This window comes from Pagrus pagrus (assembly GCF_965226575.1).
Source record: "Pagrus pagrus genome assembly, chromosome: 4".
NCBI classification, from domain to species: Eukaryota; Metazoa; Chordata; class Actinopteri; order Spariformes; family Sparidae; genus Pagrus; species Pagrus pagrus.
Window position 1 is genome coordinate 28,096,273 of NC_140188.1, and position 27,276 is coordinate 28,123,548.

Here is a 27,276-nt window from a genome sequence, read left to right on the forward strand (position 1 = left end):
ATCACTGAGCTACAGGAGGAAAGGAAACATGACATTTCAGATGTGTCAAATGTTTAATGAAGAATAAAAAGGCATTCAGCATGTTTGTTATACTTCAGAAATACACAGTGCATCTCTGTGAGTGATACTGAATGTAAACTTTATGGGCAAGGAAACTCCACAGTGCACCTTTAATATTGAGTCTTTTAATGGAAACACAAATATTGTCGCTAATTATCCCCTTAAAAACAGTAATTTACAAAATGCTCTCCAGTAATGCAAAAAGAATTTGAAAATGAAGATTGAAAAGAAAACAGAGCACTTGCTTTACAGAAACTATGCAGCACAACGTCTTGAAAGTTTAAAATCTATATACAAATGTTATTACTATAATTATTAATGAGACGTCATATCAAACAAATTGTTTAATATCACTCCTTGACATTAATGACATAATACCGTTAAGTATACTGTCATTACTACCACATCGACCAGGAGGCCGATGACATTGGAGCTATTTGTGAAATACTTCAAAATCAAATTATTTATCTGAGAAATACTCTCAATGAACATCAGAAACACCTCAGGGATATCACATACATGACTAATACTGAGTAACAGTGGATCAGGTGCCATCAAAACAATATCCACATGTATTCAAATATTATACGTGTGCCCGAGGAGAGCAATCACAGTGGAGTGTTCCTGGTAAAGGCCAGATAGAATATAGATGTTATCCAGCACGTCTAAAAGTTGCCTAGAAACCAAGTTTTCAAGGATTTAACACAAGAAACAGAGCTGGAGATGCACATAGAATTCAAAGAAAGCAAATCATCAGAAGGCAACAAGGGCTGGATGTGCTTGAACTAATGATGCAGACTGTATTAAGGTTATTCAGAAGAACAAGCCTTTATTAATAGCACCAAAGACCTGTCTGAGAACGGATTCTGACACATCATGTAATAGATTATTTCTGTGTATGAGTTAAATGAAAAATCTTAGCATATTAGGAAAATATGCTAAATATTTTCCCTCATGCCTAGAGGAGATAGCCTAATGAGAAAATAGGTCTTGTGATTCAAGACAGCTAAAAAACAGATGACAGCAATCTGCTTGAGTCACCTGACTTTGTTCTCAGTGATTAAAAGGGATGATTGATGCATTTCAATCAAAAAAATAATGAATTAACCATATTCTCCTATTGGCAATGAGATGGGGGAGTCCTGGGAATGAAGCACTATTATTACAACCTTGATGAGAAAGTGCAGCAAATATGCAGCAAGCCTCATTTCACCACTTCATCTTACCAGTAATAAGTCTGTTGGTGAATCTGCCATCTGCTTGTCTTTCTGTCTCCTAGATACATCACACTGCCTCTGCATGACACTGCAGAGTGAGTCATCACACTGCCAGTGGCACACTTTCTTCGCTACTCTCAGGTCTATAACAATACAACAACCTATATGTACAAGTCACATTTTTTGACAGAAAGAAGTCAGTGTTCATCGTGCATGATGGATATTACAGAATAAAGACATTTCAGAAATTACAGTATTTTATCTCAGACAAACTATTTCCTCTGCTTAAAACCCCAGATAACTTCATGCATCAGCATCGTCCAGGCTTGCAATCAGATGGTTGCCAGTACAAATCCACTCATTTTGCCCCAGGAAAATCTGGATGACAAGTGCTCTTCCTGTCCTCAACAACTCCCATGACAATAGATATATCAAATTACATATGGGAGGGTCCATTTTCACAAAGCCCTTTAGTGTCATGAACATTTTCTTTCAAACAATCCAGATGTTTTGACAGTTCAGTATCCCAGCGGTGCACGTGGCTGCATGTGTGTGTGTGTTTGACTGGGTGGAGGCTTCATAAATCTGGGTCAGAGAAGAAGATTCTCCTTACTTTGGTCAGCTGTAAAGAAAAATAAAAGACACTTTAGGACAAGTTTTTCTCAAGTTATAACATATAGATGAAGGTGACAATTCTGTGTCAAGACAAGATGGTAAGAATTGGATGAGTAGTGTCTTTTGTTTTCTTTTTTCCAGTCCTGTGCGATTGAGGGCAGGCCCATATTCTGCAAAGTCTGGAACTATACATTGTTCGAGTCATGATGAACCCTGACCCACTCCCCCAGTGGAGTAGATGTCTCAGTCATGTCACTATATGCTTAAATTAAAACCATAATTACACACAAAATTTAGATGCACAGAATGTTGCTGTAACTGTGCAGCAACCACGACTCATCTATTCAACTAAATGCCCCAGGATATGGGTTCAGTCCAGGATCCCCACTTGGATCTCACCCTTAATCCACTCTGGTAAACTTTGAGGAACCTGAGGAAAAACTCCACATTTTACACAATGTGTAATCATTTTCGCAAGAGCTGTAATCTGTGAAACATGATTTCGACATATGACAGCTGTAACCGCAGTGTTTCCTATAACACATCCTCTTTGTTCCCCTGATGCAGGCCCAACTGACTGTCCTTTAACTTAAAACATGATGGAGGTGACTGTGGACCCCGTGTGCTTGTGTGTGAGCAGCACCGTGCGCGTGGCCTCCTGCTCATTTAGCCATAAGCCCTACAGTCACCTCGAGCGCTCCTTCCGTCTGGCCCGGCCCCTAGCACGCGCCACCTCGACGAGTCCAATCATGATGCAGGGAATGCCCCCCCCCCCTCCCCCCGCCCACCCTCCATCCATCCTCGTACAACAACACGACGCGCGTGTCACTTCCGCAACATGAAGGTTTGGATGAGGGAGCCGGTGGATGAATTCATGCGCAGAGCTGTCTCGAACAGGGCTCGGACACCGAGAGGTTGAAAGTCGGCTCTCCGCTGCTCCAGCCTGGATAAAGTGACCCGGGCGGAGACGTTGACGGGTAAGTTTGTCGTTGCGGTGCCGTTTTGTGACAGCCAGATGTGCGGGGTGATGCTGCCGTTGCGTCAACTTCCCCGGTATAGATAGAGCCACTTCAGAGTAAAGAACTTTATTCTTAATTCTGAATGAAAACACGAGGGTTTTATTTCGTGAGGTTACTAATGAACTGTCGGACGGTACATTTAGTTGCCAGCTAATTTAATGTTGTCAACTGAGGTGGAAATGTAAGAGTCGCCCGCCAAAGAGAACGAAAAGAGTCACCGAGACACTAAAGTCATTCATATTGTTACTTTCACCTAAGGGTTGTGGGAATGAACGGAAGTGCTGTTCAAATGACAAAATGACAGTTTTACAGTTCATTAGAGGTTATGTACGTCCGTGCTTAATGTGTTTTTTTGGTCGAAATTTGATAATTACCTAATGTATGTTCAACACTGTTTTGCCATAAATACGATTTAAATGTAATGTGCAACAGCCCGCTTCAAAGTATCGCAACACAAACTGAAATATTTTATTTTGAAATGATATACCGGAAGTTGTCTTTCCATTGTGGTGCGCTTGGATGTTGCAGCCCGAACGCCTGACACCACTGTAATTATAACATATACCCTTGAGTCTTTTTGTCTCACTAATAAGCTTTGATTTCAACAAGTAAGAGGATGTGTCATGTACGTGAACGTGCTCACTAGCTCATATACTCATTATAATTTGTTTATTTGTACATAATCATCAGCACATTTTGATGTATTTCTTTTGGTAGAAACTTTTCTACACTAACGAAATGCAGACAAGTAGGGCACAGTTTATAACAGCACGTGTTTTCAGAACTGAAAATCTTTGTCACCTCACAACAATCCTCACTCTAACTTTTTACAACCTGGGGCTGCTATTTACACAGCTGAAGTGAACTGGCCTGTGGCAACGGTTATCAAATGATGCAGGTCCATTAAAGTGCTCCTGTACCTACAGACAGAGAAGCTATTGTCTTACAGGGATGGTTCGATGTGATTAGAAAACACAGAGAGAGACACTCTTTCTCACTGGTGGCCACATTCGTTAGAGTGAGGACACATGTCTACATTATTCTGGTGTTAAAACCATATCTTAATCACAGTCTGCTGAGTGATGAGTAAAAAGAGCAAAGGTTTTATTGTTTTTTTATGTACTTTAGTTATTTCACCCGTGATAAAGAAAATTAAGCATTAAGAGAGCTCACAGTAGAGAAAGGAATAGGTTGGTGACTGGCGTGTTTGCCAGTAGTTTATGTCACCATGAGCACACAAAAGCAGAGAAAAGCTTCAGTCTGATCCACATAATCCAACCAATTGTGTTTTGTGCTTTCACTCTGTTTCACCATACTTTAAACTCCTCAGTCGTTTTGCAAGCTTTTGATTATGTCACTCTTTGAAATGAGCAAATACACCTCATGTTTGCAAATCTGTCCTGCACCTCCACACACCCACGCACATGCACAAACGCACTGTGCACTGTACATCTCCTCTTTCTCTCTCACACACTTGCAGTCTGACCCTTGGGACCGAGTCGTGCGTTTGTGCGTCGTCTCACCACAATGGCCATGTTGAACTTTCTGCAAGACTTCGGCCTGCCTGCTTAGCTGAGTGGGTGAAAGCACGATGACGTCGGCACACAAAAGACCCCATTCACACAATCTCTTGAGGAAGCAATGATTCCCTCATGCACAGACAGACACTCACACACATGCCTGCTCACCCCACCGCTACACAGACCATGTCACAATATTACTCAATTAATCCATTGAGTGGAGGCTGCCTGCAAAGTGCCTGCTTGTTGTATAAAGCCACCCATTGAGCAAACTACTAGTCTACATATTGCGACTACCCGCTTCTTGCTCTTAAAGATAAGAGATTAGTAGCTTGCTTGCAATAGGGCAAATTAGGATCTTGACCTTTTATAGAGCGGAGGTTTGTTAATCAGGTCATTTGTGGTTCGACCTTTCAGAAAGCCTCTTATAAATGCCTGAAATGTAAAGCTAAGCCGACATTCCCTCACAATTTCCACACGTTTCAGCCTCCTTCCCTCTATAACTACATCGCCTTATCTCTCTGCCCATCACCTTATCGCTGTGCACACAGTAGCACTCCCCATGGTTTCGTCATTGTGGCACAGAGTGGCGAGAATAGTCCCTTCCGTGGCTCTGAAGGGAGGTTTACTATGCATGAAAAAATCTTGGATAGAGGTTGATACTGCAAATGTGTAATCATTTTACTGCAGGTGTGAAGTTTGAAAGAAAGAGGTGTTTACCTGCCAGGGAGTGTCTAACAAAGGACCTTATTGAGTTGTATAATGGTAAATCTGGTGTCCAGTGTTTCCCAAATTTGACCCATATTAGAAACCTATGCTGCTTTGATTTTTATCTGTCTGTTTAAAGCAGCTACAAGGATCTTTAATTTTTGTTGATTCTGGTGGCCCCTGTGGTCAAAAGCGGTATGAGAGCATCACTGTCTCGTGTTGTAAAGTTGTTGATCTGGCTTGTGCATGCATTTGTTTTGGAAGCAGGGTGAAAGAAAGACACAAGATATGAATACTTTTTTCATTTATAAGCCTTTTTCAGCGTGCATGTACCGCACCACCCCCTCAATTCATCTTTAGCACTCGCCCTAAATATAGTTTGATTATATGACTTATCTGACCCAAATAAATCAGATTCAAACCTGGTGACAGGCATCAAGAATATCTATAATAACTCTACAGAAATAGCCAATCTTCTCGCTAATGGTCTCTTTTGCTTATGTAGGCCATAAAGAGGCATCAGTATTAAATTGAGACCGTTTCATAACCAGTTTAAAATCTTTGTAGTACATTTAAATCTATCTCCAATTGCATGAGTAAATTGCTGGATTACCCCTACTCAAAACATAGGAAAAGCCCTCAGGTTCATTCTATACTAATTACTGCTCAATACTGTTGGTAAACATTCTGTTAATGAATGTAGTTCATATAGTTCAGAAAATAATATATTATTATATAATAGTTAAAACATACAGTATATAGACTATATTAAAAGACCTAGAGGCTCACATAAGAAGATTGAAAGTGATCAACCCAGTTTTTGTTCACTGTTAGTCAGGAAAACATTGTGTCACTCTGTTACTTAAAAGAACAGTTCACCCAAAAATGAAAATTCAGTCATTGTCTAGTCACCCCAATTCTGATGGAAAGGCAGGTGAAGTTTTGTAGTCCACAAAACATTTCTGGAGCTTCACAGCAAAACAATATTACAGCATTCTCCTAAATAACTGAAATAGATGGGGTCTGTTTTATTAGTAAAAAAAGTAAAAAAAAAAATATATATATAAGATAGATCCCAAATTTATTTGAAAATACATTATTCACACCCTTTTTAAAGTAAAATCTGCATTGTAGCTTCTAACCTAAAAGAATTTGTGTGCACCCCGTCTGAAACCGAGAGGGTGCAAAAGCTCGACCAAGCATCAAGGGTGTAAATGACGTCTTTTCAAATTTGGGATCTTGTAACTACCAGAGACTTTGATTACACCAGACAAGACGTACGGAGCCATTTTATGCTGCAAATACTGTTTTGCTATGAACGCCCAGAATTGTTTTGTGGACTATGAACTTCACCAGACTCTATCGGTATGGGGACGACCAGACTAATGACTGAACTTTTATTTTCTGGTTGAACTGTTCCTTCAAGTGTATCAGATGTGTTTTTTTGTGGTTTGAAAACGATGGTGGAAATTAAAATGGTAGGGGAATTGTAACAAACTGTTCATCCAGCAGACCTAAAACTTCTGTTCATTGTCTACACAAAACAGCCATGAAAGAGGTTGTAGTCTGCAGGCACCATGCTCTATTTCTTCTTTTCTTGTAGTCTGACAGTTTGTTTACCCGAGTTGACCACATGACTTCTCTGTGGCCTCTCTTTCATCCATGTTGATTTTCTGCAAAAAATGAATAATAAGAATAGCAAGAAACTGTAACCAACAAGCAAAAAGTGCATGATAGCAGGCGATGGGATTCAGCATCTGCATCTCCACCAGGGCGCAGTTTCTGCTCTGTGATGAAGTGAGGCATCCAGGCTGGCTGGGTAACAAGACACCCCGAGGAACAACAGCGAGTCCCACAGGGACCAGATGGTAGTCTGGGAGAACACTGCTGGTAAAACCTTTGATTTATTTATGAGTCTCAAAGGGACACTTGAGGGATGAGTGTATTTGGGAGACACGTTGGTACAGTATGTGTCAGTTTTGGGAGGGGAGGGATGTGGTGCTTCAGGGGAGCAAGATGAGCCTCCTCATATGAATAATGAATCAGTGCGGCGAGAATAGATTGTTAGGGGCTTTAGAGTGTGTGTGTGTGTGTGTGTGTGTGTGTGTGTGTGTGTGTGTGTGTGTGTGTGTGTGTGTGTGTGTGTGTGTGCGCATGGCCACACCTTTCAACAGGGGACATGTTGTTTCAGCTGCAAAGACAGTTGGTCGACTAAATAGAAATGTCAGTAAGCATTATGGTTATTTCTCACACTGGAGGCCTCAAACGGCAGTTTTTACCAACCCTATTAACCAGAAGTCTTGTAATATCTAATGGGGGCTGTGACAGTGAAGAGGTTCGACTATCATTTGCTCACTCATTTGTACGAGAGGACATTAATAGTAATCAATAACCTGCAGAGAAACTTGGCCTTGGGCACCAGTGGACATTTCAGCAAGACAACGACCCAAAACACACGGCAAAAGTGGTGAAGAAATGGTTAGCGGACAAAAACATTAACGTTTTGCAGTGGCCCAGCCAGACTCCTGACTTGAATCCAATTGAGAGGAGGGAGCTAAAGATCAGGGTGATGGCAAGGAGACCCTCCAACCTGAAAGAGTTGGAGCTCATCGCTAAAGATGAATGGGCAAAAATACCAGTGGGGACATGCAAAAAGCTGGTCAGCAATTATGGGAAGCGTTTGATTGCTGTAATAGCCGATAAAGGCTTTTCTATTGATTATTGAGAAGGGTATGAATAATTTGGGACATGCCACTTTTTGTTCAAATGTAAATAAAAGCTGAGAAATATTTTTTTCCACAATGATGCCTCTTGTACATCTTATTATCTTCTGGGAGACGCCTGTGTCATTTCCAAACAGGAAAAATTTGCTGGTTGAATAAAAGTAAGTTTAAGTCAAAATTTGCCAGGAGTATGAATAATTTCGGGCTTGACTGTATGTACATAGAAAGTAGAGCCTGACCAATATACAGTGTTTGGAGCCAATGCAGATACCGATATTGGGGCGTAAAAAATTCCGATATACCTGCTGATATACACAAACTTTTTGCAATGATTGAATGTAGTAATCATGGCGGCAGGATATTTCACAGTTTCACAATAAACTTTATTGTCTAAAATGATATCCGTGAACTGAAACAGCAAACTTCACTGAAATGTAAAAGCTATAAACCACTCTCACTTTGCACTCTGTTGTTTAAAACCAAAAAGTTTTCATATCTGTCAGTATCAGCAACATATTCGTGATACTGATATAGTATCTGTGATAGGCGGATATTCTAGTTATAATAATGAGGACTATGTGGTATCACTAATTTAGGATTTGCAGTAAACCACAATTAAAATCTGAAACACTTAAAATCCAGATTGTTTTTAACAGAGGAAACAGGAGACTGAGGAAACCTGTCAGCCGTGGTGATGAGATAACCTTAACTTGGATCTCTGTTCAGAACTCTGGACAGCTCCCAAACTCAAATGAGCACCTAGTCCGTGTTACAGTCTCCATCACTGCCATTAGTTTTTCATATTGAGTGTGTGTCCAAAGGTTCAATGTTAAGTTATTCTACACCTCAGTGTGGTGCAAGTTTCAGCCCCTTTATGCTACACCAGAAAAGCTTTATTTTATGGCCTGTTGAGGATGAGTTAAGCAGCCTCACAGCCCAAGGAAAAAAGCTGCTCTGTAGTCTGGCAGTAGGGTAGCGGATACTTCTGTATCTTTTGCCAGACGGCCACAGGACGAACAGACTGTGACTGGAGTGGGTGTTGTCTACAGTATTATTAGAATCGAAACTAAGAAATGAGATGACTTGTAGGGAATATGCTCATACAGTTGAATCCCAGTTGTGGAGGAGTGTGTGACAGTCCCTCTGAGCATAACCCACTACAGGCTGTCTAAATCTTACGTCATGCAGCTTAATGGGTACAGTCAGTGGAGCCACTACTTGGCGGTACTTGAGTTGCAGCTTGTTCTGGCTGTGTACTAATCTGTTCCTCTCTCGGCCATCTCCTCTAATAGCTTGCACCCCATCACACATGCTCATTCAGAAACCTCTTGCACACTTCTCACACTTGTTTATGTCTGTTAGAGACAGTCTATCCATTTGACATTTGACATTTTCTTCAGTTTTCTTCTCTTTTCAAACCTTTTTGTTTGCTTTTTCTATGACTTCAGCTAGCGATTATTTTCATTGATGGTTAGTTTGATGATTATTTTCTGGATTGATTGATAAGTTGTTATGTCTATGCAATATCAGAACACGGTGAAAATGCTGATCAGTGTTTCCCAGTGACGACCTCAAATGTCTTGTTTTGTGCACAACTTAAAAAATATTTAGTTTGCAGTCATAGAGGAATAAAAAAAACAGTCAATATTCACATTTAAAGAAGCTGGAATCAAAGAATTTTGACTTTTTTTTCTTGAAAAATTACTCACAGATAAATCAGTCAGTGATTAATAAAAATGATTTGTCAATTGAAGCTCTAGTTTTTTTCTCATTTCTCATCTTTCCCTGCTGCTTTCATTTACCTTTTTCTCTTTCTTTCTTTGTGTCGTTGATGCTAACAGTGTGCGACACTGACAGCCGCTTGTGCTGTGTTCTCAGTGAGTGAAGTGGACACAGGGGCTGCAGGAAGAAGAAGAAACATTTTTAAAAACACAGAGCCGTTCTGTTTGTCACACCACGGTTTGCCAAGAACAAAATTTTCCCTTCTGCTTTTTGTGAGTGGTGGAGCACATGTGACTCATTGTTTGTTTCGGTTTCTGAATGAGTTGATTTTTTTTCCCAGACTGTAAGGGGCTCGGAGGTCAGGATCTTTATAATCACAGGCATAATATCATTTTGAAACTAGTTTTTTAAAAAAACCTTGAATGTCAGTTGTTGCTCTAATGCCAGGATGATGTCATTTATTTTCCAGGAGTGGCCTGGACCTGTGGGTACTTTATTGCCATAGAGTGCGAGTGAAGCGCCCTAAAAGAAAGAAAGAAGAAAAAGAAGAGGACAGGAGAAAAGAAGGACTGACTGCAACGACAGGAGTAGGACCTTTTTCTCACAACTCGTCTTCCTCCGCACTCATTCTTCAGTGCACTCCAGCGTCTTCACAGCTTCACCAAGATGAAGCTGAAGGAGGACCTGAACCCCATGCTGCTGCTCCTCTTCCATCTCATGGTATGGATCTACACCTTCATCACCTTCCTGCCTTCCTTCATCCTCAGCTGGTTCTCCACACCTGACGGAGGCTTCTACGGCTCAGAGGAGGAGCGAGCGAAGAGAGCTAAGGCCCGTCCATTGCTGGGACGTCGGGAAGGACCTTACAGAGCAGTGAACGCCGCCAAAAGGTTGGTGACATCGCTGCACCCAGGAGCCGACACCCTGGATAAGATGTTTGAGTACGCAGCCACGAGGTTCCCACACAGAGACTGTCTCGGGACGAGGGAGGTAATCAGTGAGGAGGACGAGCGACAGGACAATGGAAAGGTGTTCAAGAAGGTAAAGAGTGAGACAGGAAGTCTGCTTCTATAAGCATACATCTTACATCATTACATTAATGATGTAAAATTATACCCAAAATGTCAAATAATAATAATAATAATAATAATAATAATAATACCTGGTCAGTAGGGCTGCACAATATGGCAAAAAAGAGCATGCAGTCATTTAAACAGATATTGCAATTGTGCTATGAATAACAATTAATGTGAATGATCATTTTTCATTTTATTCTTTGGGACTCACCATGATCACAGTTTATGTTTTCATTGGAAAAACTATTAAAAGCATGATGATGTGACATTTTTGGGGGGTCTGTCTCTGTACCAAACTAACATGTCTTCTTATATTTGGAGAACAAGATTTGTCAGCCAGGGCATCTCTGCTGCACTCCAGTACTTAATTATAGTGCTGAACTTGATCGAAAAATTACAGCTATCGCTACTGTAATATCTAACATTTTGGTTTGGCTGGATTATGGCAGTGTTTCTCCAAGTAGGGCCCTTGAGTAAGTCAGAGAAATCCCCACCAAAGTAAGGAAATTACTATAATTGAATTTTTTTTTTTTCATAATTCTTGCCAATGCTATCTCCCCAAATGCAGTGCATATAGCATAGATGATATACCACCAATAAAGGCCCTACCATTCGACTTAAAACTGTATCAAGTGGCTCTTATTCTCAGTCCTTTTTGTTCCCACTTAAGACTTACATTTGTGTAGTTGCATTTTAAAAAAAAAGGCTAAATGTTTCCTAAAGCAGCTGGGCACTGTAGTTTTTAGCAGAATTTACTCAAACCAGAGTAAAAAGGTGCATTAGTTTGGGGACTATTTTAAGCCACAGATTTGCTGCACTACTGAGTATTATAGCTCCAGGATGGTTTTATGTGGGATTGACTCAAAATACAGAGCAATGTCCCTCGTAATGATTTTTGGACAACCATGGAGTTCTATGTCACAGAGGAATACGATTTATCAGACATTGGCTACACAGACCTGTTTTGTTCATGGGTTTTTTAGATAATAATAAATGTACTTATCATTTAATGTGTGTCTGCCTGGGATCTATCCTTTACTACAAAAACATCCCGTTTTTTTTGTTGCAAGGTGGGATGATTGGAAAAGAGTATGAGAGTAACAGAATATGAATAAATCAAAGATTGCATAGCCAGGGGTTGGACTGTGGTGTCAAGACATTTAAAGAAGCTTCAGAAAGGATAGAACGAGGAGAATGAATATAAGGAATAGATCTGAATTGTTTTTCTGCACCACATCAGTTAGTCACATTGTGTGGAGAAAAAAAATCTGTGTCCCTCCTTCAAATCAAATTGGTTTGAATTGTCCGCATTCCTCATTTTAAGCAGAGAGCAGAGCAAGCTGTAAGCCAGGCCTGTTCAGTTGCTGTTTAGAAGGGCCAGACTTGAAGAAAAAAAAAAAGTGCCATGTTTGGCTCTACCAAGGTGCAGCAGTTTGACACCATGAGTGCAATAACTGTGCTGCATTTGTTTTTCTTCTCCTACAAACCAACTTTAAAAAGTGCATATTACAACCTACTGTAGTGGGTAGTGTGGTACAGTGTGTAGACTGCTCTTGCCGAATGCACTTGTTAACTCAATTAAAGCAGTTTGGCTTTGTATTGCTGTATCTGTTCTATCAGCTATAATTTCACTGATACAGATTAATAGCCGGGTTAACAATATCGGGTTGATAATTAATCGGTCTGATATATATCGTGCATCAATAATCACAGCTGTCTTGTGTTCTTCTGTGACTCTGTCTTGACCTACCTTCTGCAGCATTTTCAGTGTTTAGATAGAATGGTTCCAGTCATTGTTACTTTTTCAGATGACTGCTGTTTGTTATTCTCTCAGACTACCAACATTCCAACAATCTTACAAATGTTAACAGTGGGGAGAGAAGGATAGAGAGATTGGTATATTTGAGTATTGGAGTATGAAAGAGAAGTGAAATCTGGGCTTACAACAGCTTCTGTCCCAACAGGCTACAAACATGTTTTGCTCTCAGAAAATATACTAATATACAAACACCTGTATTTATAGACAGTCTAAAAAGTTACTTCAGCATTCAGTTTATCAAAGTATGCACGGTACCTGCACAGTGAGGAGTTGGCAAACATTGACATGTGGTTACATTACCAGTGAATTACCCCACTAATCCCAGCAGCCTGATCCTTATAATCCATTTAAACCCCACTGCTGAAACACTTATTGCTGCAAGAGAACATGTTAAGCTGTTGAACTATTGTTTCTAACACAAAGAAAAGAGTACTGTAGTCATCATTACTGTGTGTCTTTCTCTGTGTGTTTGTGTGCACTACATTTATTGACCATTAGGAGCCAGTGTAACCTCACTAACACATGCAGGAAGTTCCTTTGTTTACTGTGTGTCATCAGTGTATGGGTGTTGGAGAGTGTATCCAGAAGCCTGTGTTTATCCTGCAGATGAAGACCGTGAAATGCGACAGTATGAGAATGACAGCAGAAGAGGAAGTAGTTTTGTTTGGCAGCAATGAACCTTCATTCTGTTTCCTGTGACTTCTTAATATGAAGCAGACCAAACATGTGACTGTGGAATATAACTACTGTAGTGTTGAGGAAGTGGGTATTGTGCTTTTAATTGTAATGATTTGGATTATTGCAAACTCGGAACATTTATCCTTCCTCACTTCCTTTATCTACTGTACCTTTTTTTATTTTCCTTTTTCTTCATCACTTACTATACTTGTCTCCCACTCCCTCTCTCCCCCTGCAGGTGGTTCTGGGTGAGTACTGCTGGCTCTCCTATGAGGAAGTCCTCACAGCGGCATCCCAGCTGGGCAGTGGTTTGGCATCACTGGGTCAACGGCCAAAAAACACCATCGCCATCTTCTGCGAGACACGAGCCGAGTGGATCATTGCTGCCCAGGCCTGCTTCATGTACAACTTCCCATGTGAGTCCAGCGTGTCTGTGAGTATGGACACAGAAATACGCAGAGGAGGGTGGATAAATAATGTGAACAACCCATGAAAATATCTTTGAATCTGTATTACAAACACTGCAGTGAAGTCAAATTATTACATGGCAGTTAGAAGCATCAGTCTCTTACATATTGTTTTTCTCTGTCCCATGTCAGTTAGTTTTTTCCACTCAGTGGTTTTGTTTGTTTGATATATACTCTCATTGGTCTTAAGCATCCGCACCAACAACTGCCATCGACAGAGGTATTACACTTTCAGGTCTGTCTGTCTCATTCTCAACGTGCTATCTCAGGAACACGTCAACGGAATTTCCTCACCTTTAGCACAAAAATCCACTTGGACTCAAGGATGAACTGATTAGAATAGGGTGGTCAAAGGTCAACGCAGCCTCAGAAAGCACATTTTTGGTCATAATTCAAGAGTTCATATACTAATTATGACAAATCAAGGTCAATATCATAAGGTCACTTTCACTGACATCGTAATGTTCTGCAAAAAACACTTGTCTGTCCATAATTCAACACCATAACTCAGGAACAGAAGGGGAGATTGAGACTATATTTCACATTTGGTTGGATGCTGAATTGGTGGCACTGATTTTGAAGGAATTTGTGAAGCATCTTCATTTTACAATTTGTAGCTTCTTTGCAGCAACATCCACATTTGAAGCATTGTCTGCTGTCATTTCTTCAAATTTGTTGTAGATCGCAATCAGCTTTATTGACTAACATGTGAACACATAAAAGGAATTTGACGTAATAATAGTTTTCATTTATTGTTAGTCGATTATAAAAATAGTTTCATAATAGTCTTCTGTCAATCAACTAATCAATAAATCAACCACAGTAATAATTACAGCTCTAGTTTTTGTAATTGTAAGACTATGTTCTTTCACATGGTCTGCATTTGGTTTCAGATATTTGCCCTTCTGCTAAAAAAAACTAAATCTAGTTAACACTGAAATCCATGGAGACATGTACTCCCATGAACAGTACTGTGTGTGTGTGTTTAAGGTACAGTGTGTAATATATCGATTCTTTAGCAGCATCTAACTGTGAGGTTTTAGATTGCAACACTCCGTCGCTCACCCCTCCCTTTCCAAAGGGTTGCATTACTACGGATGCAACTAATAATTAGTTTCATTCTTGATTATTTCCTAAATTAGACTATTAGTTGTTTGGTCTACAAAATGTTATAAAATGGTGACAAATGTCGATCAGTGTTTCCCAAAGTCCAAGATGACTTCCTCAAATGTCTTGTTTTGTCCACGACCCAGAGATATTCAGTTTACTGTTACAGAGGAGTAGAGAAACCAGAAAATATTCACATTTAAGAAGCTGGATTCAGAGAATTTGGATTTTCTTTTTAACTTGAATTGATTAATACATTTTCAAAATATTTGGTGCTTAATTTATTAGTTGATAGCTAATTGATTAATCTTTGGAGCTCTAATCATATTTTTACCTTTTTTCTGATAGGAAATAATGCTTGAAAATTCCAATATTTTAAAAGAGTATTGAAAACGATGGGAGGCTGCTGTAGAGCAGAATAAAGTGTACTTTCAGTTTAGGTTGTCCTGTGCTGCGACTCACTTTGTTCACTGTGTTCCTCAGTTTGATCTTTCCCACTGAGCATCTTCCAAATGTGTCTGAATCAGGCTGATTTATAGCCATTTCTGTTTGGGACTGTGAGTGTGTGCGTGCATGTGAGCATGTGTGTGTGTGTGTACGTGCATATGTGGGTGCAGTGGACAACTTGTAACATGCAGGGCCCAGCTGAGACAGAAGAAGGTCAATTTGTCCCTTCTGCTTTGCTGTTATATAAGTGTCCCATTTCTCCTCCTCCACTTCTTTTTTTCATCTCCATCCATTTCATTGTCTTGTGATGGAAACACACTCAAATGCTGAAAATAGTTTAACACATGCACAGCGTAGCCACTTGTACGTTAGTTTTTCTCTAACGAAAAGACTTTGCACTGGAAAAAGGTCCTTTCAGCTTGTAACACAGTAGCCGTCATTTTTCCCATAAAACAAACAAACTCTTAAACAAAAACAGAACTCTGTCCCTGTCAGCCCAAAATAGTTTTTTCATTTCTTCAGGTGAAGAGATCCAGATGAATCATTTCAAGATCCCCTCCAGACATGTTTAATATGTATATAAAACACTGTGACTAATAGGGTTTTATGATCGAAAGAACGATAGATAAGTTCTATTATCTTGCTAAAATCCTTAAAATTACATCTACCGGTACTCCCTCATTAAAATATCCTGAATCTATGATTCAAAAGTTTAGCTACATCGCAGGAGATCTCTTCTACCTTAATTTAAGGCCATTCTCTGTGAATTGAAGGCCATTCTCTAGGAGGCTTCAAATTTTCCCATCATCTGAATATTAGACCAGGATTGGATTACAAACTTTGTGATGTCATGAATTTGGCTTGTGGGTCCGCCTCTTAAATCAGATTTAGACGTTCAGCAATGAATGTTAAAACAGCCTTCTAGTGTCAAACTGTGCACATACATCATTCTACACAGTGAAGCACATCAACACAAGTCTTATTGTTACTTAGACTTGACAGATTTTATTGTCATTCTGTGAGCAACAAATGAACACAGAACGAAATTTCGTTTCAGAGGCTCAGCATAGAATTAAAATGAAAGTATATCAAAAAATACCAAAATAAGGAAATAAATATCAAAAACAGAAACATACTAAAAAGTGCAAATTATTGAAAGTGACATAGTTGAGTTAAGAATAGACAACAATGTTCACTTAGAGTTCAGCGGTCTGATGACATGGGGGATAAAACTGTTATAGAGCCTTGTGGTCCTGCACCGAATGCTGCAGGGAACATTATAAGAATCATGACATTAAAAAAACAAAGTAATTACTTCAAGTAAATAAAAACAACGTATGATAAATGTTCCTCTAAGTGAAATACTTTTTTTTCACAGTGGTGAAACAGCTGCATATTAGTGTGATGTTAATGTTGAAGGTTAAGTCAACACTGTAAACCACAGAGAAGGTTGAGATTTTCTATATTGTTACCTTCAGTCTACTAGGGCTCTAGGGTGCGACTATTTTGGTTACATATGTGCCCAAAAATCTGTAAATTGCACCTAAACCTTTGCATCTATGTGCTCAATACTCAGCAGGTCAGATTAAAAATGTCAAAAAAATTAAAAAATGTAAAAAGACAACAACTAGGTGTAGACACTTGCCTTTGAACAAATACTAGCCGTTAAACATATTTTCTGTGTATAAATTGTAAACTTTTATATCAATTAGTGGTTATTCTATCTGCACCTTTGTTTACATTCATTTAAATAATGTGTGAAGGAATTAAAATAAAATGTGTTATTGGATGCACCTTAATGTTGCGCTTTTACACCTGAGTTGGGTGCACTAATGCAACCAGTGTAAAAAGTAAGTCTGGAGCAGAGAGCAGTGCAGCAGCAGCCTCCTTCCCTGAGGGATTCCCTGCTGATTTACACTTTAATATATTCTGTACCAAAGGGTACTATGTTTACTATAAGCATCCACAGCAGCGCTTTAAGTTCATTAAATCTCTTTTATTGTTCTTGAAGACCTTTCATTTAATCTGTGTGCTTAAGTTTATGCTCCATTAAACTGTCACACTTTTATAATGCACTGCAAGTACACTCCAATAAAGCATCTTTAAAGCATCTTCCTCTCTTGCGAACACAAACAGTAGAGCGGTTGAAAGCCCGGGGCAGTGGATAACACAGAGTGCAGGGGGGTGGAGGGGAGTTAAAGGTTGGAAAGAGCGATGGAGGAAGAGACAGAGGGGAGGAAAGAGAGGGAGAGAAGTGAGGGGTGATGGCGTCAGAAGAGGGGTGAGAGAGTCTACATGAACATCTGATGTTGACAGAGGCATCAAGGAGTCAGCCAAAGGCCCCCAGTGAACTCACACACTGTGTTGTATGTGTGTGTGTGTGTGTGTGTGTGTACATTGTATATTTGCTGTATATTGGCTTTGTCAAAAGGCAAATGTGCTCTACTTCTCATATGATTGAGTTTAATATGAACAAGGTTTAAAGAGCAGTAGTTAAACAGCATAAATTATCTACATCATACTGTCATATAAAAACCTCATAACTGCAGTTTTGGCTGGATTACATGTTCCTCTCTGGAGTCAAGGAAATTTGACTCTTTGGACCCTTTTAAAGATCCTGTTTGTTGAACTGAAAAAAGCTAAATGACCAAGTTAACACAAGGCTGCATATCTCACAAATTCTTTGTCCGCTGCCAAGAGTGAAGCCTGAAGTTTTGTGTAAGAAAATGACTAGTTGTATGTGTGAGCGTGTGTGTACGTGTGTTTGTGTGTGTGTGTGTAAAGCTGGGGCCCACTCGAGTGTTTAGATCTCACGGCTGGAGGTGTCATGGCCCTCATCACACTCACTCGCACACACACAGTAGCAGAGCAGGAAGTATCGGAGCTCCATGACGCAAAAATATGATGTCACTAAGCCCTGTCCCTTAAACCCTTGTGTCTGTGTCAGTGTGAGAGACTGTGTTACTCTGTGTTTTTCTCCCTCTCTCTCTGTCTGTTGTTTCCTCCTGTCACCTTTCTCACCTCTTCCTTCACTCTCTCCCCTTTTCTCTTCCTCTGTCTGTTTTTTCTCAGAGGTGAGTGCTGACCTAAAGCCAAATTGCTTCTGGTGCTCTGGGTTTTTGAAAACACACACACACACACACACACACACACACACACACACACACACACACATAGAAAACGAGCAGATGCACACTCAAAAGTGTGTTTTTCTTATTGCTTGTGTTACCTGTGCACTGTGCAGAATGATGTACGTGGCATTATAACTTTGCTTTGGAAAAGACATAAAAGACACAAATTATTCATAGCAAAGTTTTTTTTTTTATATCCTCAATATGTCAAAGGGGGGCTGAGGTGTAGAGTAGTGTAGTAAAGGGTTGGTAAGGCTATAGAAACTGGCAAGAGCAAGCTACATTTTGAAAGTACCCAACCAAAATAATCCCACCTCCTCTGTTCATGCCTCACTCCAGAGCCACTCCTCCAAAACATATGAACTTGCACAGCCTGACAACACAGACACCGGCTGCCCCGTAGCTCTCGCTGGTCAGTTGGGATAACTGTTGCTACATTTCAAAATCTTTCTTATCTTTTTTAGTTTAAATACAACTCTGTTAAATGTCACAATCACATGATTACAATCAAAACGGACGTGCCTCAGTCTGCTGAGGATGTGTGCTTTGTGCTAACTGGGTTAGTCTTGTCTCATCTATGGTTGTCTAGTATCACTGTTTTTACTTTTAGTATCTCTGTCCTTACATAACTTGTTGTATGTCACTGTACGTCAAACTAACTGTCATTCTGTGGTATGCCATTGTATTATGTTGGCTTATTGTCTTTATTCTTTCTTGTTTTGTGTCACTGTTGTTGTATGTGCTTTAATTGTTACTCCCCCTCTCCCTTCCCCTTAGGAGGTCTTTCACCTCCTACCAGGCCATTGCCTTAATAAGAATGTATTCTTAGCAATTTTTGCCTGGTAAAATAAAGGTTTACTACTACTACTACTAGCCACTGAATGACCGGCTCAGGGGCTGTGCACTCTGAACACAGCACAGCATTGTTATTGTTAACCATATTCTATTACCTCATGTCTCATTCACATGTAAGAAAACACCTAATATTATTATAATGAACGTAAACAATGAAGGTAGGTTGTTGGTACTCACTGCTGTCAAGCTAGTATATTAGCATTGGGAAATTGGGGCTGAACTTTCTCTGCCATTCTTGTACAACTAGCTCACCAATAGCTTTAGCAAAACACCTGCATAGTATTATGGAAGACTCTGGTCATGTGCAATAAGTGCACGAGCAGAGTGCATGCAGGCAGGCAGGTACGTAGGTAGACAGGTACCCTGTCCAGTTATTTCATACCGACTGAAATGATTGGATGGTGTTGGTTTGCAACAGTCACAGATACTGTTTTTTTTTTCATTTATTTGTCAGAACATTTGATTTATTGATAGCTGTCTGGATTTTGAGTGTTTTTCTACAACTATAACAAAAGATGGTTCTAGAGTAACTGACCAAGCTAGCCTAGCTTCAAGTTTATTGAAGAAGGGACGATGGCAATAAATAAAACACATGGTAACACGTGGGTAAAAATGCCAGAATTGGCCTTATGCTCTTCTTCATCTGCAGTCCCCCTGGCCAAGGAGGTGAAAAACATTCAACAGTCCAATTAGTAGTGACACATAGAAAACATTGCAAACAAGCGGGGCATATGGATAGCAATCAAGCTTAATGCTCACATGCAAAAGTATTAATCACCCATTTTTTAAATTCATATATCTAAGTGTTTAGTGGTAGTCAGTGGTCTGACTTTACAAGTGGGAAAAATTCAGGTAAATGGCTGAGCAAGTCTGGGTCAGCTGGGGATGTGGGGAAAAATCACCACTGCCCTGCTGGTCTGATCAGCATTAAACCTGAAGACTGGAGGCTGTTGAAGCAGCACTAGCCCATAGTTGTTAAATGTTCAACAATAGTATGAGAATAATGTCTCTTCTGTGAAATGAGATCAAAATTTTACTAGAATTAAGTGAGCTAAGGTCTTCTCAAAGAACCTGAATGCAATATTATTATATCATATGCACATCAGCACATTTGGAAGACACTGATTAGTCAATATCTGATTTTATATTGAAAAGAAGCAAACTTTAGCCGTCATGGCTCCAACTGCTGATGCTACCAAGAGGACGCAAGTATGTAAGCACACATGCAAGTGCTCCATCAGACATGCATTTAGTCACAACACACACGACCTCACATACCAGTCCTGTTTATATCCCCAAAAGAGCTTATCATGCAGTGAGAGCTTGTGTGTCATTCGCTCAAAGACTGTGCTGAGGCCTCTTGAGGTGGCTGATGATGTCGTCACTGCAATGAGAGCCAGACCAGAAGGACTGAGCGGTGTAGACAGTGCACGTACATAGTCCATCTTCACACATGCTTCACTGTCCATATAATGACTTTATACACACACAGACACACACACATACAAACACACAGACTTGTCTCTAAGCTAGTGTCAAGAAAAATGTGTTCATGCAGTGTGAATAATTGGATTATTATTTATTCACAAATGTAGATATTTAGTCCTCCATTTCTGTGGTGTATTTATCCACACACCGTCTACTGCACCTGAGTAAATTGAAAAAAAGCAACAAATGTGCATTATAATGCAGTCAAGTACAATATGTTTCCAACACGATACCACCACAAAAAACAGCTTCAGAAATTAACTGTAAGTAGAGTCAACATGCAAACAGCTAAAGCAGTAGTCTCAACAGAACATCATAAGGTTGACACATGCATCAGATAGTATATATGGCAGGGCAATTGCATTGTATTACATTTTTCTTAGTGCATCTTCAAGCCTTCAAAAGTTCCAACAACTTGGAACTGGAAAATTTTCAACCTCCTACTAGAAAAAAGTACAATGGCATAGGGCAAATCCATCTACCCTGACTTCATGAGGGAGCAGTTCAGTCGGGAGAGACTCGTAATTTTTTGAGTGAACACGAAGATTTATTGCCATGTGTACAAAAGAGAATGAGAAAGTCTTTGGCGGTTAGACTCCATCGTAATTAAGTAATATTTGGGGAGGTGATGAAACTGTGCGTAGAATACTGTAGGAAACCCCCCAATGTAGTCTAGACACTGGTGGTGGTGATGGAGGAAGAAGGATCTTGGAGATCTGACAATGGGGGGAGTTGATTCTGGTGAGTAGGACCTAGCTACTGGATGAAGAGCTAGAGGAGGACGGGGTGGAGGAGGGTCGCATGAATGCCTGAAATGACAACTGACAGCAGAGAGGAGAGCGGTTTTAAGTCTGAAAGCAGAGACATGATTGGCTGATAGTGTTCGAGGCAGAATCTGGTTGGTTAAAAATGGAGAGAGTACATGAAGAGACGCCCATGTCAGGTGAATGGAGGGAGCAGGGAGAGAGGTGAATGAAAAGTAAGTCTTCCCTATTACACTTACACTGAGCTTCATTTGTCTGATGTCACACAACGATGGCGGCACCCATGGAGGGGTCGTAGGATGTATTTTAGATACATTTCCGAGTATAAAAATGCCATAAAATGAAATGTTCAATTTTTTTTGTTTAATTTATGTGTCTGTACCCTCATGTGTTGTTTTTCCTCCTCTGTTTGGTGTATATACACTAAGCTGCACTTACTGTATGAGGGTGCACATGTGTGTACACTTGCCAAAGAGACATCATTTTGTAACGGTCAGCCAAGTTTTTCGTTCACTTGGAGGTCAGAAGTTGGAAATTTCAACTAGGAAATTCCAACCTCTGATGTTGACACTTAGCGGTACTTCCCTTAAATTAGGCTTAGATATCTGGTTGTCATTTTGGGAAAAAGGCACAGCTAAGGACTCATTGTGGGCATCACAGAAAAAACAATAAGTTGTCTGTTTATTCCAAGTACTGTGACGTATAACCAATAATCAGCGTTTTTTCAAGTAGGAAAGCATTTTGTTGCAAAAGGGTCAGTGTGTAACTGTGTTACATGACTGGCTTTGTAAATATACTGAAAAAACATGAATATTTATTTACGTGTATTTTGTGATAGCAGTATTTTTTTATGGCTGTGTGTTGCAGTGGTTACCCTTTACTCCACACTGGGAGGTCCAGCCATTGCTCACGGGCTGAATGAGTCTCAGGTCACCCACATCATCACCAGCAGAGAGCTCCTGGAGACGAGACTCAAGGTTAGAATACACACCGACCGAGACACAAACTGAAAATGTGATATTATTCTCTTTGCACACATTTAAGTTTAATTTTGCCTTGACAGAAGCAGCAGCTGGACTTGGTCAGCTGATTCAACTTTCAGCATTACCCAACCACAGACTTTTCATGTGTTAACTGTGCAGGGTTAATTGAGTCATTCCATGGTAACAGACAAATTATATTAAGCAGTGAATGGTTGTTACTATATTTGTGTTGCCCATATCTCAGTGGTCCGTACAGTCCAACACCTGCAACAGTTTCAGGTCAATAAAGCCTCATGACATAATCAATGGTAAGAAAAATTAAAGAGATGCCCCCTCTCTCCCTTATAAGACGATCCAATATGATACAATTCAGGGACGATACATTTTTAACGTTTTTTTTTTTACAACCCTAACCCTAAATTATAAATAAAGGAACTTCTGATCAACCCATATCAATTTCAGGCTTTAATTATCATCTTTCAGTTATGTCCACCCACTTCCAGTCCTGCCCCTGTCTAGTATGCTATGCCTCAGATAATGCCACAGAATAATTAGTAATTGAACAGATTCAGATACAGATAATGGTGTACTCATGCATCCCCATGAACTAAGTGATATCACTGATCCAAAGTCTGTCAGTGGTTCCTAACATCAAAATGTCTCATGTCTACCTGACTAGAACAAAAATATTGTAACAATAAGCAACTTCTAGGCCGCTGTTATCCATCAGAGAGAATCTGAGAGGTGGTGTGTGTCATCACAGAGTCATAAAAACAAGGAGACATGCACGACACGTGCTGGTTGTTAAGGACCCTTTTGTGAAAAGTTCAATCCCCAAAGACAAATGGTGCTCTGGCAATCCATCTCCCCTTTTATCGAGGTGGCATAAACACAGCTCCTCTGCTCACTCTCACACATCCCCTCTCAGCCCAAATATTGATGAAGATGATGTGCATGTTACTTGTCAGAGGAGACACCTGGTTTTCATCACGTGATTGTGTGTACACAACGCATGTACGTTTGTCATATTTGTGCTGTGTGTCAGGCTATCCTAATTGAAGTTCCAAGGCTGCAGCATATCATTGTAGTGGACAACACACCAACCTCATGGCCCGGATATCCACGTGGCATCAGTGTCCACAACATGGCTGCTGTTCAAAAGCTGGGAGCCAAGCCTGAGAATGGTAATCTAAGTGTGTGTGTGTGTGTGCGTGCGTGCGTGTGTGCGTGTGTGTCTGTGTGTGTCTGTGTGTGTGTGTGTGTGTGCTTCAGTAGTTATCATAATATATACAGAGTTAATTATTAAGTTATAGAGTTACTTCTAGAGTTACTTGAAACATTTTATTTTATTTTTTAAAAACATTTTCAATTTTTTTTGCTGTTTTCATTTGAGTGAGTTCATGAGTTCATTGTCTCATGCAGCAACAGAGCTAGATGCCACTTAATCTTACAACCTGGACCGTCCTTAATGCTTCTCCCATGTGTGTTTCATACTGTGCATCTCTGTTGTTTTAAAAGCAGAGTTTAAAACTCCAAGCAGTTAGTATCAGATAGTCCCACTCTAAATGGGATTGTCATGGTGGAGTTTTTCTTGGGGGTAGGAGGGTGGAGGCGGATTGGTATCAGTCCCATTAGGTCATGTGAATGAGGAAGTGCTCACATCTGTGTCAGATTAAGGTTGATACGATGCTTATTCAGTTAGTGAATCGGATGAATGAGGAAAAACCTTCGCTCCCTCCTCGCCTTTTATTGCGGCCCCTTGAACTGACTGACCCAACACAAGCGAAGCTGGTAGTATCGTGTGCAGATAAAGAGGGAAGGAAGTAGGTTTAGGAGGGGAGGATGGAGCACTGGGATATAGAGGAGGGTCATGTTTACACACAGCGCTGTTAACTTCACATGACATCAACTCTCAGAGCACACACTCCTACATGACTCGTATCTGAGTAAAGGGAAAGAGAAAGAGGGGAGGCCCTCCTCTTCTGACTGTAAAGTACTTTACTCTCCCTTCCTCTCCTTTATTCCTCGCTTCATCCTCTGTTTGGTCTTTGAGGCCTCCATCTTAGTTTTGCTTTTTTGCCTCGCAATGCAGAGCACAAAGCAGAGTGAGACAGAAAATTAAGTCTGATTTCTCATTCCCACATGAAGAGTACACTGCTGCTAGCCAAGCAAACCACTGACTGGTTTTGTTTCCCGCCTTTTATTTATTCAGATAGATGGCTCAGAGAGGGATCGTCATCCCTGTTGTCTAGACACGTGAATGTCTTTTCAACTATTGCCTAGATTACATTCCTTGATTTTAAGAAACGCACAAACATTTCTAATAGGCTTTAATTGTAAACCTCACCTATGGACAGACAGTGCAACAACAGCACCAGGAATCATGGAGGAAAAAAGGAAGCCATTTTAGGACTCTCCCTAAGGCAGCATTATGTAAGAAGGACTTATCAAGGCTTAAAAAAACACGGCTCTCTTAATCATTTTGTTGGAGCCAGAGGTCCTGCAAAATACGCCAAAGACATCATCTAGCAAGCAGGTGCATTGTGAAATCAAATGCATGCATTTGAACATTCCTGGTGGATTACTTGGCAACAAGGACAACCTACTTATTTCTGCTGTTTAGTTTTAAAATCCTTTTTAAAGTATTGTAAACTGCTGTGCAGCATTTTGGCATCTTAAAAGTGTCCAAATTAACAGATCTGTCACACAAACTAGACTTCCTGGGTTGTATTTCATTGTCTTTCCTGAAGCAACACATATCCCCTTGCATTGTCTTACACGGGGCTGTTTTTGGTTGAACAGCATCTGTAATGTCCTCCCCGAAACACCTCTCAGCTCTCTTTTTTCACTGAGAGCACAACTTCTGTCACTTTTTTTAAGTCAATTTTTTACTGAACACTTCTGTCACTTTGTGTATGTAGAAAGTGCAACACCATAAATTCTTTTGGAGGAGAACTATCCGAAAGTGTGTAACGTTATTCCCATTTGTGCAAGTTACTGCATTTTGGAAGAGCTTACATACTCTCGTGCCTTCAGATTTTGTTGGGTGAAACATAAAATAGTTTGTTTCAAGTGTAACCCAGGCCATTAAAGTTTGCATAGCAGTCTGCACACTTTTAACACTTACCTTTTAAGCATCAACTTAGGAATCACACTTGCATTAGAGTAGTTGTTGCGGGGTGGTGCCTACCAAATATACACAGTTGAAGTCCTGACAGTAGAGATAATGGATAAGGTGATTAAAGAGGAGTGACTGAGCAGTGCAATAGAGAGTGTCAGAAAGTGAATAAAAGGAGATGGTGTTTTTTGGCGAGCACAGTCAGATATAAACTCTTCATTGTGCCAAGATGGGCCTGATTGTTTAATATCACAACGGACTATTTTCCATCCATGTGTTTGAATTTTTACTCAGCCTCTACTGAATTACGGACACTTTTAAATGTTTCCTTGGCCTTTGACAGCCACTGCTTGTTTATCCTGCACACATGCAACAAATGGAACAGACAGAGGCTTTTATTCCAAGAATGTGTCTGCGTGGATGGTTTATAAACATGGAGGCATTTTTGTGCCTAGCTGTTACTATTTACAATTTACAATGTGTGTGTGTGTGTGTGTGTGTGTGTGTGTGTGTGTGTGTGTGTGTGTGTGTGTGGTCAGTCATTATATAAATACAACATACACAAATCACAGTGTCATGTTACAAGTCATACTTTAATGCATTTCTGCCTTAGTCAGCTCATAAGCATGTTTGTGCATGTATGTGTGTTTCCTCTCTTAACGTTACAGCAGCACGTGATCGTAAGCAGCCGCTGCCTTCAGACATTGCCGTCATTATGTACACCAGCGGATCCACGGGCATACCAAAGGGTGTCATGATCTCCCACAACAACATTATCGCTGGCATCACAGGAATGGCCGAGCGGATACCCAACCTGTGGTAGGCAAATCAAACACATGTCTAGAAAACATACGTTAAACACTATGAAATGTGTACAGTTTTCTCTGTGTATAGTCAGACTGTATACATGCAACATATTTCCATCAGTGTCTAGCCAGATTTGTAATGTAGGCTACATATTATTTGATCAGATTTCATTCCTAATTTTGTCAAAGTTAGACTGTATTGTTTAGGCAAAGGTCCTGTACGTCTGCTTGTGTAACTCAACAATTGACCGTAGTAGACCTAAGAGTAGTCTGACTTTATTTTGTTTGATCCACTAAGATAAGATTGAAAAATGTGTTTATATTCCTCAAGGAATGTGCTAAAGTCAAAAAATGCTTATTGCTTTTCCTTCCAAGAGTTAGCTGAGTAGATTAATTCCACTTTCATGTCTGTACGCTAGATATTTAGCAACAGTCGGCTGGCTAGCTTAGCATAACGACTGGAAACGGGAAAACAGATAGACTGGCTCTGTCTATAGTCACATAATCCACCATAAAGGTCCACCACATGAACTTTCCCCAGGGACGAGAAACAAACTTGACTGTAGAATGTGCACAACTGTAAGTGAACTCTGACCCATGCATGAATATTTTGGAGGCAAGGGGAAGTGGCGACACAAATGGTGAGGTGGTGAATTGAAGATCATCAATCATTTTGGCACATGAAGGAGTCAGTCTGGTCGCTGTAGACATATAAATACTGCAGTGCATAATGCTGCATGCATGGACTTTCCCAGTCCTCGCACTACTATAGGACAATGTGAATGAAATAATTAATAAGATGTGATTTGTAACCTCCACCTCATTCTCTGTGCCAAAAATATGTAGTTTATTTGTATCATTCTCATCCCTCAATCTGTGGGTTCATTTGTATGAATTACCATTCATAAGGCACTTTGCATTGACCACTTATGGCAGAATGTGGGTGTGGAGAG

The 27,276-nt window shown here is 40.2% G+C and overlaps 1 protein-coding gene across 2 annotated transcripts in view; it reads left to right on the forward strand.

Moving 5' to 3' along the window:
• The first annotated feature begins 2,742 nt into the window (after nt 1-2,742).
• The window catches only part of acsl3a (acyl-CoA synthetase long chain family member 3a), a 38,928-nt gene continuing 14,394 nt past the window's right edge, over nt 2,743-27,276 (forward strand). The window contains exons 1-6 of one of the 2 annotated variants that reach the window (XM_084350286.1): nt 2,743-2,869; nt 10,054-10,625; nt 13,396-13,573; nt 22,284-22,393; nt 23,445-23,583; nt 26,186-26,336. In XM_084350286.1, coding sequence (XP_084206412.1) covers nt 10,251-10,625; nt 13,396-13,573; nt 22,284-22,393; nt 23,445-23,583; nt 26,186-26,336 — 953 coding nt within the window. In that variant the 5' untranslated portion in view covers nt 2,743-2,869; nt 10,054-10,250. The remainder of the gene's footprint in view (nt 2,870-10,053; nt 10,626-13,395; nt 13,574-22,283; nt 22,394-23,444; nt 23,584-26,185; nt 26,337-27,276) is intronic. The other variant, XM_084350287.1, reaches the window with a different exon arrangement.